Genomic DNA, 17,336 nt, shown 5'->3' with positions numbered 1-17,336 from the left:
GTGGCTGGAGACTAGGCACCTGCGCGGTGATCTGATTGAGGTATATAAGGCCTTGAATGGGTTGAGCACGCTGAATTCTGATGGGATCCTTCCACTTGTTCAGATTACGAACCTAAGGGGGCATAAATTCAAATTAAGAAAAGACAGATGTAGAATAGATGTGCGGAAATTTGCCTTTAGCCAGCGGGTGGTTAATTGCTGGAACAAACTTCCATCTGTCGTTGTGGAAGTTGATAGGTTAAATAAATTTAAGGAGGAACTGGACAGGCATTTGGAGGGAATGGTGTGATTTTTTTTTTTTTTTTTTGGCTGATGCTGCATAAGCTCATACACTTGCTTTCTTGCATCACATGCCACTACTACTACTACATGTTATTTTATACATGCACTGTCCTTTAAAATAGTATTCACTGTTGAAACAGCGAGACCTAATTCCCTTGCAATAGATGACAAACTGTCCTGCTTCGCACTTCATTTTCATCTTCATTTCTAAATGAATTTTATTTCATTTCCTGGCACTTGCACTTTCCGTTGGTCCCTTTCCCTTCATCATTGTAATAAGTAAATAGGAATGAAGAGAAGATTCTGAAAATTTGTTTTTTACATGATTGAAGAATTCAGCGAAGTGGATCACATTTAATCATAATAGGGTAAAAATTCACATATTTGCAGTTATCAGTATTATCGCAAATGCAATAAGATCGAGTATACTACCTGTTTATAATTAGATGCACTAACAGAGAAGTCCAATAAACCGGACCGGAAAGTGCAAATTGTGTTTATTTTATGGTTGTGACCTCCAGAAATGTGCTTTAGAAAAATATCACAAAGGCGTTCAAAATTGATTCTTATAACGGGAACATATGATAAAGATGAAAGGGTAGTGCAATTTCCATTATAAATACGACCTTTTAGAGAGATAAATAGCTTAGTAATATAGGGATATTTTCAACTTCCAAGGACTTGGAACGAATTACAAAAAAAAAAAAAAAAAAAAAAAAAAAATGTGTTATTAGGTTCACATTACGATATTTTCACGATACCTCCATTTATTCCTACGGGATGCAAAATAAGTTTCCACGATTGTTTTAAGTTTTCACTGGCCAGCAAAAACTAACGTAAAGTTGAATTTCTGTAAGTCGAGTATTACGCAAGTCGAGGAGTTCCTGTACAGGGTCCAGTCACATTTTTATGTGAACCTACCTAATATCCAGAATATGCGCTTTTTGCAGCATACGCCGCAGCCAGCCACTGTGGGAGCGACTCAAATGGCAATGGAAGGTTGCTACGGGTATCTGTGACCATGCAGACTGCAGTGCATCCCGGAGTTTCAGTAGGTTCCTTGGTTGGTGGAGGATCCATCTGTCTGATGTGTCGATTGAGGCGGTCCCATAGATTTTCAATTTGGTTACGATCGGGGAATTCGGCGGCCAAGGGAGTAGCTTGAAGTCTTCGTTGTGCTCCTCAAACCACTCACGGACAATTCTGGTGACACGGCATGGCACACTGTCTTGCTGATAGATACCATCACTCTCAGGGAACACGGTCAACATGTACGGGTGTACCTGATTGGTGACGATCTATGGGTAACCATTTGGTTGCAGGGTGCCCTCCAGAGGTATCAGCAGACCCAAGCCATGCCATGGAAACATTCCCCAGACCATCAGTGCCCCCCCACTAGCCTGCATTCTGCCAAGAATCGTGTCCAGATGTCTGTCCTTGGAGGTTTAATACCTAATACGCCACCGTCCATCCAATCGGTGGAACAGAAACCATGACTGATTGGAGAAGGCCAACCATTGCCACTCGGCTAGGGTCCAGTGTTGGTATTGCTGTGTAAACTGACGTTGTTTGTGATGAATGGCTGTCAGCATGGGTACTGTCACCAAGCATCTGCTCCGGAGCCCAATGCACAAGAGGGTTCTCGCTGCACTGTCGTGCTGGAGACCTTTCTGGTGGTCACACAGTTCATTTGGATGGCCCATTGAGCAAGAGTAGCATGCCAATCGGTCTTGACCAACCGTTTTTTTTTTTTTTTTTTTTTTTATTTGGTAGTTGTTGGCGCATCGGCTTCTGTGGCCATATTGCACCTCCCAAGGTTTTTGCAGTACTTTGATCCAAGCCCGAGGCGGGAATCGAACCCGCGATCTTTGGGTGGCCGGGCAGGTACTTTTACCCACTCGGCTAGCCCGGTCGGCGAACCACCAACCAACCGTTTCAGTCGACGTTCACCTCTGGGATCAATGGTGCATGGGGCTCCACAACTGGCACGTCGGGTCATCAAAACTGGCACGTCGGGTCGTCAAAACTGTCCCCCATTTGTCCAGTCTTGATATACTTTCACCACTGCAGCACGCGAGCATTTCACAAGGTCTGCTGTTTCGGAAATGCTAGCACCCCTGGCCCGATAGGGCGTGTGCTTTGCCCATGACAGAGGCTGTTATTGTGTTCATGGATGCCGAACATCAAGCCTTATATGCTTGCGGTGTGTAAACTTGACACGTGTGCTGTATGATTTGCTAGGCATGTGTGACGTCTGCATTGGAGGATCGTCATAATATTGTGCTTGGACTCTCTCTCTCTCTCTGTGCGTGTGTGCATGTGTGCGTGAAATATAGGATATGATGGGTTATAACCTGGAGTATTAATGGAAAGATAAAAAAAAAATTTTTTTAATAAATTAGATAAGACAAATGCACCAGAGTGCACAAAGCAGCAGTAAAGGATGTATAAGTTTATATATGTATGTTTTAATAAATATGGCAGTTAGGTGTGAAGATGTAAATGTAAGTTACACATGATGCCAAAAGCTAAAAAGAAAAGGTTAGTAGAAATATGAGAAAATGCAGGTGTGAAAAGGTAAAAAGAATGTGAATCCTATAAGTTATGATGAATTAGGTAAAATTACAGCTGAATTGTAAAGCCAATTAGAGAGGAGTGACCTGTAAAGTAAAAATGATTAAGTCAAAATGATAAATAAATAAAAGTAATGGTAGCTAGCATCAGATAAGGGTGGATAAATTTGGCTATAATTCAAAAGGGGCAGAGCAAATAAATCTGATGTTAGCAAAAGTAAATATTGATACATGATCAGGTATTTCAGGGGACTACACTTAATCATGCATCAATAACTGTATTTCTAAACTTGTCCATAAATGTGTAAGAGAAGAAATTTAATAATAAATTAAGTGGGATCAAAAGCAGTATAAGTCTCACAAAGTATGGACAAGGCAGTCCCAATCCAGTGTAAAAAATAATTAAGGTAAATTAAAATTAAAACTAGGTGTATATTGTAAGAAAATTAACTGAGTACAAATTCAGGTAGAAAATGCAAATAGAAGTTAGGTAAATATAATAGAATTTGTAAAAAGAATATGTAAATAGAATTTAGAGCAGGCAAATGGTACAGAAATGCAGTCCTTGATGCATGATCAGGTGTAGTCCCCTGAAGAAATACCTGATCATGTATCAATATTTACTTTTGCTAACATCAGATTTATTTGCATATTCATTAGAACAAAATTTCAATACAACAAAATGATTTGTTTCCCAAGAAGTTCTCTGTAATGGGATTTTACTGCATTTCTATTAGGAATATCACACTGAATTATTTAATGTTAAGCAGAGAAAAAAGATTTTCAATGTTAAACTGATAATTTATACTTACATAATCCTGTTTACGTACATCATAACCACACTGTTTATTTTTTATTATTTCCTGAAAAGAAAACTACAATTTAATACAAAAGATGTAATCTTACAAGACAGGATGTCAAACTCAGAAGCACATGTGGATTTCACCCATGATCTCAAGGGCTCCACTGGTACACACATAGCACATGCTAGTGTGGCATTAGTGAAAGAAATATAATTTTTGCATATATTGGCTCTTGAATATATAATCTCCTGAATAGTAAAACTTATGAAGGTTCATATAATTTGTGAATTTTATTAAAATCCTCAAGCATCATCACTATTATTTTTATATAATTTTAACAGGAACTGGTAAAAATTAGCAACATCTTGACCATACAACAAAAGACAAGAGTGCAACCTCCAGTTTGACACCCTTGCCATATAAGATATTCATGTTGTTAATAATCAGAAACTGTACTTTAATACAATGTATGTTTTTAGTATTAGCAACATGATGCGAGGAAGCTAAGTTTATAAAGCATCAGCTGGGAGGGGGATTTCATTTTCCTATTCCTTCTAATAATTTGTAGAAGCTACCTACTTCTACAACACTAGGTGGAAGCTTATTCCAACTACTGATTACATTCTGGATGAATGCAAATTAGTAATAGTATTGGCAAATGATGCAAGAATACAGCTTATAATACAGCATCAGCCAAAAAAATAATAATAAATAAATAAAAAACCTTCCCATTTTACTTATCCATTCTCTCTCTCTCTCCAACACTTCCACAACAGTAGCAGATGGAAGTTTTTTCCAGAAATCTGCTTTAACTTGCAAGTTAAAGGGAAAATTCCACACGTTTTTCCTGCAACCATCCTTCCTCAATTTGAATTTATGCCCTCTTACGGGTAGCCTGAGCATGGGAAAGAATGAACTTGCCCAATCCATTCAAAGCCTTAAAAACATCAATCAGATCACCTTGTAAGTGCCTAGTCTCAAGATGCTGCAATTTGCAGAACTGTCTTGGTAAGACAACCCATTAGTTTCCTTCACCAACCTCATTACCATTCTCTGCACCTGTTCCAGAAGATCCACATGCCTTCTAAAATGAGGCCTCCAAATTTTATTCAGTACTCAAGATGCAGCCTAACCATTGCCTTATACAATGGAATAATCATTTTATCATTGTTAGAAAAATTCCTGTATATCATTGACAAATCTCATTAGCTATCTTGGCAGCCTGTCTGCATTGCTCAGAGAACTTCGTATCTGACTGCACAATTGCCCCCCCCCCAGGTGTTTTTCCCACTACCCAGAGAGTAATACCACACAGTTGCTATGTTACTCTGGAGTTACTGCTACCCATATGCAATACTTTGCATATGTCAGTGTTAAACTTCAACTGCCATTTCTCAGCCCACTTGCCTAACTCTTCTAGATCCTGTTGCAGTAGCATACTGTCATTTCCATCATTAACCACTATCAACCTTTGTATCATCTGTAAACTTGGATATTAGGTCTGATATACCATCATCAATATCACTGATAAATACAGAAAACAATGGGTCCAGCGGTGAATCCTGGGGGGGGGGGACTGTACTAATAACATCAGTACATGAAGAGCAGTGTCCATTAACCACTCTCTGCCTTTTCCCATTCAACTATCCCTTTATCCCAGGGCTGGATTTTAATGCTTGCAGGCCCTAGGCACTTTTAATCAGAAAAGTGGGAAAAGAGGAGTAAAATATTTCTTATAATAAATTATACTGTATTAACATACTGACTGCAAATTAGATCTTTTGATGTAATGCAAGTATGAGCAATTGATCAGAGCATGCATGTATGAATGAATGTGTATAAATATGTATAAACCTGTATGACTGTTGTCTCATGCTTATCTTGTTAAACTGACTTGTTTCAAAAGAAAGTTATTTTTGTGCATTCTCCAGTTCAAAATAGTTGCACTCACAAATATATACATGTGAGTTATTGTAAAGAGAGTGGTAGTAAATAGTTGAATAAGTTTGTAAAAGAAGACTGGTGAGCAGTATTTTCAATTTTTCATATTCTAATCCTAGAATAATTTGTGTTAACTGTGGTTGACATGATTTAAAAGTCTGATGGATATATGCAAAAACTCAAATCTAGTTATGAAAAAAGAAAAGGCTTTGGGTAAAATGAAAAATTCAATGTGCTGAAATATATAAATGTTCCAAACTGTTCTTGCAATAAGCCTACTCTTTCTCAATCTGAAGATTTCAGTGATGCCATTCATAGGCCTACCTCTAGACCTACCGACAAAGGAACAAATAAAGGTCAAGTTGATATAGAATTAGAATCAGACCAGGTAGATTCCATAGTGTCGACATCTACAACTGATGTAATTGCAAATAAGGATGAATCAGAGCCTGTGAATGACATAAGTACCCAAAAAACATCTGCTATTGTTTCACTATCAGATTTCAGTACTGATCTGGCTAAATGGAAAATAAATGCTGATCTCATTCATCACGTTGCCCAAAATGTGCTGTCTCAGAATTTAGAATGCAATTTGAAATCAATGTATAAAAATTTAGCGAAAAAGTAAGATATGCTAGAAAAGAATTTTTATAAGAAAATGGGAAATGGCAAGATTGTTAAAAGAGACTGGCTAATATTCTCAGAATCTACTGGGAAAGTGTATTGTTATATGTATATATTATTTAAAGATGGACTTAATGAGATATGTAATCGATTTCAAACTGGATTCGATGACTGGAAAAATGCACATGCAAGAATCACAATGCATGCAAAATCAAAAGAGCATTTCACTTCTATATCTGATATGTTGTAGTTCCAAAAGTCTACCCGGATTGACAAAAAACTGCAAATCGAGAAGGAAAAGCAACTAAATACTGAACTGAAGTTTTAAGAAGAGTAGTTGTGGTAGTAAAATTTTTGGCAGAAAGAGGTATAGCTTTTCGTGGTGATAATGAGCAACACAATAATCCTAACAATGGCAAATTCCTCGGGTGTATCGATCTTCTGAGTTTGATCCTTTTATAAAAGAGCATATAAGAAAATACAGAAATCCAGGAAGTGCAAATGTTTTGTACCTGCCTTCAACCACATATGAACAATTTATCAATTTATTATGGCCAAAAGTGTTGGCACACATCACATCTGAAATTAAAGAAACCAAATATTACGACACCAGCATAGATTTGGCTCCTGATATAAGTCGCACAAATCAGTTGTTGGTCATTATTTGTAATGTATCAAAAGATGGTGAAGTACATGAGCATTTCTTGATGTTTGTTCCCATTGAAAAGCATGATGAAAATATCTTTTTGACACGGTAGCATCTGTTCTTGATAAACATGGAATAGATGTAGCAAATTGTAGATCTCAGTCATATGACAACGCTGCTAATATGAGTGGGATGCATTCTGGAGTCCAAGTCATATTCAAGGAAGTCAACAAACTAGAAGTATGGGTTCCATGTGCTTCACACAGTCTTAATTTAGTAGGGACCACATCCACAGAAAGCTGTTTGGCTGCCATTAATTTTTTCGCCATTTTACAGTCGCGCTACACATTCTTTGCACCCTCACCACAAACATGGTCTAAATTGAGTACGATGGAGAATACAATCTTGATCAAAAATCTATCAGACACAAGATGGCCATCATGTTACGATGCTGCAAGATCAATGAAAAAAAATTACAGTAAAATTCATGCAGCACTCATTGATATCTCAGAATGCGAAGAACAAAAGCCAACAGTGGTTTATGAAGCAAAAGCTTTGATAAATAAACTGAACAGGTTAGAAACAGCATTAATGAATGTCATTTGGGAAGACAGTCTAAAAACATAGATAGAGAGAATAAAGCAATTCAAGAACCTGGAATCGAGTTAGGCGTAATTGTGAAATTATGATGCTCTTCTGGATTATTTGATTGATGTTAGAGACGAAGACAAATTTGATGATTTTGAAAAAATGGCAAAAAAATTTGTTCCAAATTCTGATTACAGACAATATGAAGACCAAAAGCGAAAAAGGAAGAAACCGTTTGATGAAACACCAGAGGAATTGGCACCAGCAGAACTAAGTGCAAAAGACACATTTCGAATTCAAATTTTTTATCATATTTTAGACATACTGGTCACAGAAATGACAAAATGATACAGTACATTACATGATACCTTCAGTTTTCTTATAGATAAATCTACGTCAAAAGAAGAAATTTGATCCAAAGCCACAGCATTAGTCAACACCCCCAACACCTACTCGTCCGACTTAGAAGTAGACTTCATTGATGAATTCCTATTGTTTTTGGCACTATACAAAGACAAAACATCTGTGGCAGAATTAATAAAGGTGCAAATAAAAGATAAACTGATTACTAGTTTCCCCAAACATACACATAGCTTTAAGAATTTATCTATCCATAATTGGATTGAATGCTGAAGGAGAGTGGTCATTTTCGAAACTTAAGCAGATCACGAACTGTGTAAGCTCAGCTATGAGCCAAGATCATTTATCGTCATTGACACTTCTATGTGTCAAGAACAATATTACTCGTAATATGGACTCTGAGGACATTCTTAAAGATTTTGCTACAATGAGAAGCCCGAGCAAGAAACTTTTGTAATCCTAAGAAATGTTACAAGTAATCTAGATATTGACAATATTGTAGATTTTGTTTCTTTTAATTTCAAGTATAATGTTGAAGTTTTATAGTTATATTATTTTTAAGTCTGAAAACCTTTCCCCCCTATTTTTTTTTAAACTTTTTCCCCCTTTCTTCGCAGGCCCTAATACTGTCATAGGCCCTAAGGCACAGTGCCTAATGTGCACTGTGCCTTAGGGCACAGTGCCTAATGGAAATCTGGTCCTGCTTTATCCAGAGCAGTAACTTGCCTTTAATGCTACTGCTCCAATTTGTACAGCAGTCTTTATGTGCAAGAGTATCAAAAGCTTTCCTGAAATCCAAGTATATGATATCAGAATTATTTTTTGTATCCAGTTCCTTTGTTACTGCATCACAACTCCAATCAGATAGGTCAGTCAAGATCAACCCTTAACAAACCAGTGATGTGACTGAAGTATAATTATATTCCTGTCTAGAAGGTTCTGCATATAGGGGAACTGTGGAATTAGCTTCTTAACAATAAAATATGTAAGGACTGTTTTAGGTTAGGTCAGACTTGTGATTCACACTGCTAAGATGATTAAAAAAGTTTTATCTTATGAACTTAACTGCATAAAAATGAAACAGTTTTATTTTATTTCAGTTATGCTACTCCCAAAATAAGTGATTCTTGCAAAAAAGATATTCAGTTATCTTGCTTTATATAATTCACTCTGCTACTATTCGGATATATCTGTTTGACTGAAGACTAATCATACCCAAAGCAATATGATGGGGGCACATATTACATATATCTGTTTGACTGGAGATATAACTATCACATCCAGAATGATATAATGTGACATTTAGTCAAGGCATATATTACAGATATCATACTCTCTTTGGCATATGATATCATTTAACTAGAGATAATAACCATCATGTCTAGAGTGATATAATGTGGACATGCATCCAGAAACTTGAAAAACTTGAATAAGGACAATATTGAAGAATTTTGGGATAGGAGGAACAAAAACCATTAGAGATGCACATTGTAGCAGTACAACTAAATCAATACGAAAAACTGCTTGAAATAAAACAAATTTAATGAAAGTGAAGAATACATATAATAGGCCATAAAAAAGTTCTTGGTGGGACACATATTACAGATATCATATGCTATTTGGCATATGATATCTGTTTGACTGGAGACATTGATCATATCTATAGTGATATAATTCATGTGCTAGATGTAACTCCATTACCTCTTGGGATTTAAACTGCTGGGTGTGATGACTATTTTGATCAAGCACAATACCACAATTCCCACTAGACAGAAACAGACCTTCACTACTTATTCAGATAATCAGCCTGGAGTTTTGAACCAAGTGTATGAAGGTGAACATGCAATGACCAAAGGTGACAACCTCCTGGGGAAATTTGAGCTAATTGGCATCCCTCCTTCTTCTAGAGGAGTCCCTCAGATTGAGGTAACCTTTGACATTGGTATACTTAATGTTTCTACTTTTGATACAGGGAAAAAAATAAGATTACCATCACAAATGATAAAGGAAGAAAATGAAAGAATGGTCCAAGATGCAGAAAAATATAAAGATGAAGATAAAAAAAAGTTACATGTTGTTTTAAACAAACATTCTGGTCATAATTCATTACAAACAAACAATCTGGTTTACAATATTTCATGTATGGATTGTGATTCTTCATATCAGGGCTCAACATGTGCTTTAGAACAAAGGGTTAAGCAGCATTCTGTGTGAGTTTGAGCTTCACGTTCTGCCACATCCGAATCAGCATATCATGCGATTACTGAAGGATACACCTTTCTTCTTAATGAAGCTAAAATCCTGAATAATTGAACACAATTATACAAAATTGCTCATTGCTGAAACCCTTGACATGAAACTTCATGGAAACTCGATGTTTGTCGCCCTTATTTTTCTCATTTCGGACTTCTGGTTGTTTAGATGCATGCACCAGGGAATTAGTTAATCCCTTTCCTTTTAAATATCGCACACATTATGCTTCTATAACCCGTGAACACGACACCCTAGCTGAAAAAGCTTTGTCAGCTTTAAAGATAGTATATTTTATTTGTTCTTTATATTTTAATTTGTAATGCTGTCTTTTTTTTGCACTCATTCGTATTTGGGATGATTTATTGTAGTTCCGAATGTGAGGTTGGAGTAGCAATAAAGACTTTCTCCCTCCCTCCCTCCCTCCCTCCCTCTCTCTCTCTCTCTCTCTCTCTCTCTCTCTCTCTCTCTCTCTCTCTCTCCCCCCCCCCTCTCCAATTGTTGATATCGGCTATTTTGGATCGTTGCCTTTCTTTCGAGTGCTGAAAAAATTCATTTAAGTAATTAACTTGAGTAATATAGTGAGAATCAGAATAAAAGGGTTTTATAAGAAAATACTGAGGTAACTCTCTTCATTGAGTTTAATTATTTATAAAATGAAACAAGTTGAACCCTGTTCTTATATATTTTAATAAGATTTGCACAAAAGAGGATGTAAGATAAGAATATTGGATACTCCTATTAATGTTCATATTGTGAAAGATGACACAAGTTACATAAAAGATATTTTTAGATCATCGAAAGAATAATCATAATGAGGGTAAAGGAGAGAGAGAGAGAGAGAGAGAAGAGAGAGAGAGAGAGAGAGAGAGAGAGAGAGAGAGAGAGAGAGAGAGAGAGAGAGAGAGAGAGATCATTCAAGTATATGCACTGACTTCAGACAGCACTGAAGAAGAAATAAATGAATTCTGCCAATAATTTGAGGAAGTCATGATGAAAAAGAAATTTAAAGGCATTGTGATTATAATGGGTGAATGGAATGCAAAAGTAGGACAGGATAGAGATGGAAACACAGTAGGCATCGTTCATTCCTATATCTGTTTGATATAGGAATGAACCTTGATATAGGAAAGGAATTTTGATATAGGAAAGGAATGAAAGAGGTGATCATTTGGTAGAATTTTGCAATAGATATGATTTATGGATTGGTAACACCTGGTTTGAGCAAAAAAAGTAAATGCAGGCATGCTTGGATTTCACCTAATGGAATTACTAGACACCAAATGCCTATATTAGCATTAGTACAGGCATAGGATGCAAGAAAGCAAGCTTATGCAGCATCAGCCAAAAAACCCCTCCCATTTCACCCTTCCATTCATTCCAAATGCCTGTCCAGCTCAGCCTTAAATTTATTTAGACTATCAACTTACACAACAAAAGATGGAAGTCTGTTCCACCAATCAACTACCTGCTGGCTAAAGGAAAATTTCCGCACATCTATTCTACAACTGTCTTTCCTCAATTTGAATCTGTGCCCCCTCAGGTTGATCTGAGCAAGAGGAAGAATCCCATCAGCATTCAGCTTGCTCAACCCATTCAAGACCTTATACACCTCCATCAGATCATCTCACAGGTGCCTACTCTCCAGGCAATGCAATTTGCAGAAATTAAGCCTTTCTTCTTAAGAGCACCCCTTTGTTCCCCTCACCAATCTTGTTGCCCTTCTTTGTATTCGTTCTAGTAACTCTACATTCTTCCTAAAATGAGGCCCCCAGACCTGTACACAGTACTCCAGGTGTGGCCTGACCATCGCCTTGTATAACGGGATAATCACCTCCTTGTCCCTGCTGGCAATATTCCTATATATCATTGACAACACTCTTATGACCTGCTTTTTTTTTTTTTTTTGGTAGTTGTTGGCGCATTGGCTTCTGTGGCCATAATGCACCTCCCAAGATTTTTGCAGTAATTTTGATCCAAGCCCGAGGAGGGATTCGAACCTGCAACCATTGGGTTCCCAGGTAGGCACTTTACCCACCCGGCTAGCCCATTCGGCTCTATCTATGCCTGTTTGCTGAACAGTCAAATATGACTGTTCAGCAAACTTCATATTTGACTGCACAATTATCACCACGTCTTTTTCAGTTTTGACTTCCCCCGAGTGTAGTAGCACACAGTTGGTACGTTTCTCTTCGGTTATTGCTACCCATATGCAGTACTTTGCATTTGTCAATGTTAAATTTCAGTTGCCACTTTTCAGCCCATTTGCCCGACTTATCTAGATCCAGTTAGAGTAGCATACTGTCTTTACTGTTGTTAACAACCCTGCCAACCTTTGTATCATCTGCAAACTTGGATATTAAACCTGATATACCTTCATCAATATCATTGATAAATATACAAAACAACAATGGGCCCAACACCAAACAGTGGGGAACTCCACTAATGACATTTGTCCACGAAGAGCAGTATCCATTAATTACCAACCTCTGTCATCTCCCATTCAACTATCCCTTTATCCATTGTAGCAACTTACCCTTAATGCCATACCTCTCCAATTTGTACAGCAGTCTTCCATGTGCAACAATATCAAAAGCTTACCTGAAATCCAAGTATATAATATCAAAATTACCTTTTGCATGCAGTTCCTTTGTAACCACATCATAGTATCCAATCAAATTGCTCAAACAAGACCTCCCTTTAACAAACCCATGCTGTGTCTTAACTATTACTGCAGTCTTGTCTAGATGATCCTGCAATGCTTCTTTAACCAGCAATTCCATTATTTTCCCCCGGAACACAAGTTAAACTAACAGGTCTATAGTTACCTGTGTCATCTTTGAAACCCCCCTTTGTGATTTGGTGACACATTTGTACACCTCCAGTCCATGGGGATCTCTCCTAAGTCCAAGGAAGCTCTCATAATTATGGTTAAGGGTTTGCTTATGTCCTTTGCTGACTTCTTTAATATAACTGGATAGATCCCGTCCACACCCAGTGCCTTTTTTAAGTTTAACTTCAACAGTTTCTCCTCTACTTTGCTCTCAGTTATTATAAAATCACTTAGTTCCCTGTTAGAGTTTGATAAACTTCTGGCATTTCCCTCATTGAATAACTCCTCATTTGTGAATGTAGATGTAAAATACTCATTCAGTTTATCAGCTACCTGAGTATGATCATCAATAGTCAACCCATATTATAATAACTAAGAGATATAAATATATTACAAAGAACTCCAAAGCTTTGCCGGGTGCAGACTGTGGCTCAAACCTCAACCCTTTAGCCTGCAGGATAATTATACAGCTAAATGCCAGAAGTTTATCAAACTCTAACAGGGAGCTAAGTGATTTTGTGATAACTGAGAGCAAAGTGGAGGATAAATTGTTGAAGTTAAACATAAAAAAGGCACCTGGGGCAGATGGAATCTATTCAGTTATAATGAAGAAGACAGCAAGGGAAGTAAGCAAACCCTTAGCCATAATTATGAGAGCATCCTAGAGTCAGGGGAAGTCCCATGAATTGGAGATATGCAAATATATCACCAATTCACAAAGATGGTTTTTTTTTTTTTTTTTGATTTGGTAGTTGTTGGCGCATTGGCTTCTGTGGCCATATTGCACCTCCCAAGGTTTTTGCAGTACTTTGATCCAAGCCCGAGGCAGGAATCGAACCCGCGACCTTTGGGTTGCCGGGCAGGTACTTGACCCACTCGGCTAGCCCGGTCGGCTACAAAGATGGTTAAAAGGGTGACAAAAATAATTACAGACCTGTTAGTTTAACTTCTGTTCTGGGGAAAATAATGGAGTCACTGATTAAAGAGGTGATACAGGATCACCTAGACAAGACAGCAGCAACAGTTCAGACACAGCATGGGTTTGTTAAGAGGAAGTCTTGTCTGACAAATTTGACTGGATACTACGATGTGGTCACAAAGGAACTGGATGCAACAAATAATTTTGATATCGCATACTTGGATTTCAGGAAAGCTTTTGATACTGTTGCACATGGAAGACTGCTGTACAAATTGGAGCAGTATGGCATTAAGGGCAACTTACGGTAATGGATAAAGGGATGGTTGAGTGGGAGATGGCAGAGAGTGGTAATAAATGGACACTGCTCTACGTGGACTAATGTTATTAGTGGAGTCCCCCCAGGGTTCAGTGCTGGGCCCATTGTTGTTTTGTGTATTTATCAATGATATTGATGAAGGTATATCAGGCTTAATGTCCAAGTTTGCAGATAATACAAAGGTTGGCAGGGTTGTTAATGACACTAAAGACAGTATGCTACTGCAACAGGATCTAGAAAAGTTAGGCAGATGGGCTGAGAAGTGGCAATTTAAATTTAACATTGACAAATGCAAAGTACTGCATATGATTCGAACCTGCATTCAATAACATCAGATATGAAGTTCTCTGAGCAGTGCAGATGGGCTGCTAGAGTAGGTCATGGAGTTTTGTCAATGATATATAGGAATTTTGCTAGCAGACAAGGAAGTGATTATCCCTTTCTATAAGGCAATGGTCAGGCCACACCTTCAGTACTGCATGCAGGTCTGGAGGCCTCATTTTATGAAGAATGTAGAGTTGCTAGAACGAGTACAAAGAAGGGCAACAAGATTGGTGAGAGGAACAAAGGGGTGCATTTATGAATAAAGGCTTAATTTCTGCAAGTTGCAGCATCTGGAGACTAGGCACCTGCGAGGTGATCTGATTGCGGTGTATAAGATCTGGAATTGTTTGAGCAGGCTCAATGCTGACAGGATACTTCCGCTTGCTCAGACTAAGAACCTGAGGGAACACAGATTCAAATCGAGGAAAGACAGTTGTAGAATAGATGTGTAGAAGTTTGCCTTTAGCCAACAGGTAGTTGATTGCTGGAACAGACTTCCATCTATTCTTGTGGAAGTTGATAGTTTAAATAAATTTAAGGTTGAACTAGACAAACATTTGGAGTGACTGGATGGGTGAAACGGGAAGGGTGTTGTTTTTTTTTTTTGGCTGACGCTGTATAAGTTTGCTTTCTTGCATCATATTCCTCAACAAATGCTAATTATAAAAAAGAGTAGCAATAACAAAAATTGGAATTTAGAAGCATTTTGAAACCAGAACAAAATGCAGTAGACTCCCGATTATGAGAGGGCAGTTTAAGCGGGGGGGGGGGGGGGTGAAAAAATTGATTTAAATGTCTTAAAAATTCAATTACAATTTCCACTTGCAATAATTTATTTTTAAATTTAAATGTTTTTTAAAAAATATCACTTAGGACCTCACAAACTCTTAATCTGCCACTTTGAGACTAATGTACAATCCTGTTCCTTAGGAATTCCTATCCTGTGTGCATACAAACAGGCATGTATTCATTGTTCATCAGTTAGTGGGTGTTAAGCAGGCAGCGACATTTTGGGTTGTGGTTGTTAGTAAGTATATGTAAAGTAAAGTTAAAAAGAAAAAGAATTGTTCTTTCAATACAACAAAAAACAACTAAACTTCACAACAAGACTCTTACCCATAGATCTTTGCAACAACAAATGATGGCCAGATCTATCTGCAACACTGTGCTGATGGCTGCTAATCATCACGATTTTGCATTAGGGTAAATGCCATTTTGCAAGCAAGTAGAGCTGGCAGGAATATGACAGATAGGCCAGTAAACCTGACCTTAATTTTTTGTAGTTTTCTTAACAGACTTGAATTTCCACTAGTGGAAAAAAAAAAAAAGGTCAGTTTATATTACACCACCAAATTTGGGAAGGATTCAAGCGATAAACGGTGCATACTAAACATTATGGACACCATTTTTCACTAGAATCTGTCAATCCTGAATTTGGTGGAAAAAACTAACCTAGCCTTTTTAGTAGAGTGTACAGTAATGTACACCAAACATTGTTTTTTGGTTGAATAAGCAAATTAAATGCATCAACACATTTCAAAGTAATTGAGTGTTAAATAATAACCTATAAAATATTCTAATGAAAATTAAATTACTCACATGAGAGCAGCAAAGCATTGGCCAGATCTAGATCTGGCCATCATTTGCTGTTGCACAGATCTATGGGTGAGAGTCTAGTTCTGAATTTAACCCAAAAAAATTTAAACTCATCAGTAAATATGAAAAAGGTGTTAGAGCATAAGGTTCAATGAAAGAGTACAATGTTGGTGAACAAACTGTACGAGATTTAATAAAGAATAAAGTTAAAAAAGTTATATTAATTGTATTTGCTGGAGTTTGAGATAGTGCTGGTGGTATACAAATTTTTTATATATATATATATATATCTGATAATTAAAATAAATATGATATTTAAAATAAAAACATCAGCCAGTAGTATGGCAATAATGCAGAGCGAAACAAAATACAAAATAATATAAAATAAACAAACAGGGAAGGGAAAGTAGAAATAATAGGACAAAAAGGTAGTCGATAATCCCCAGTATAATTTAGTCAATTAAGTCATTAAACCCAATTAATAAAAAAGATATAAATTTAAAATAATGCCAATTATAAATAATTTAGCGGTACCCCCCCTCGAAGGTACCAGTTCCAAAAGACGTGAAATATCACCAAAAAAGGGTTAAAGAGTTAAAGGGTTATTTTAAATATCATATTTATTTTAATTATCAGATATAATTAGGCATCATGTGGAGGATGTGCATTTGCTGCCTCTAATGATAGCTACATAGCCATATCTATTTATTTTTATTACTTTTGCCTAAATTTTACCTCACATAATATATATATATATATATATATATATCTATATAAAATACATATTGTTCATAATCCCGATATTTCGCTTATTTTGCAGGTTATTTGGAAAATCAATTATCAGGGAAATTAATTTCCTGACCCCCCCCCCCCCAGTTAATCAGTTGGGAGTAGATGCATTTAACAATAAACAAAAGAGAAAAATAAATGCTAGCAACTTAACACATGGCACACTGAATGAAAGATATCATCATCATCTATCATCATTCCGCTATTTCACGGGTCAACATATGAAGCCTCGCCACCATGCCCTATTCGTGTTCTTCTCTCTATCTTTGATTTCACTCCAGTTTCCTCCTCTCTTTAGATCGGTCTGATATGCTGTATGAGAGACTGTTAGAGCTCTCATACATCTTTTAGAACATGATAAAGATCGGTCTTTATCATGTCTTGCCATCTCATTCTTGGTCTCCACCTTGATCTTTTGTACCTTAATTGTAAATCAAACATTCTTCTTGGCAAACGCCACTCATTCATCCTCTTGACATGTCCAAACCATTT

The 17,336-nt window shown here is 37.0% G+C and overlaps 1 protein-coding gene across 2 annotated transcripts in view; it reads right to left on the bottom strand.

The window, feature by feature from the left end:
- Positions 1–17,336, bottom strand: part of LOC150081769 (tetraspanin-5-like) — a 226,413-nt gene that overhangs the window by 84,742 nt on the left and 124,335 nt on the right. The window contains exon 6 of one of the 2 annotated variants that reach the window (XM_090379628.1): positions 3,668–3,718. The exons of the other annotated variant lie outside the window; for it this stretch is intronic. Within the exon in view, the coding sequence (XP_090235754.1) occupies positions 3,668–3,718 (51 nt within the window). The remainder of the gene's footprint in view (positions 1–3,667; positions 3,719–17,336) is intronic. 2 annotated transcript variants of the gene reach the window in all.

This window comes from Mastigoproctus giganteus, chromosome 8 (genome assembly GCF_048544385.1).
Source record: "Mastigoproctus giganteus isolate SK-2022 chromosome 8, ASM4854438v1, whole genome shotgun sequence".
NCBI classification, from domain to species: domain Eukaryota; kingdom Metazoa; phylum Arthropoda; class Arachnida; order Uropygi; family Thelyphonidae; genus Mastigoproctus; species Mastigoproctus giganteus.
Note: the sequence above shows the minus strand (reverse complement) of the source record. Positions and strands in the feature narration are given on the sequence as shown.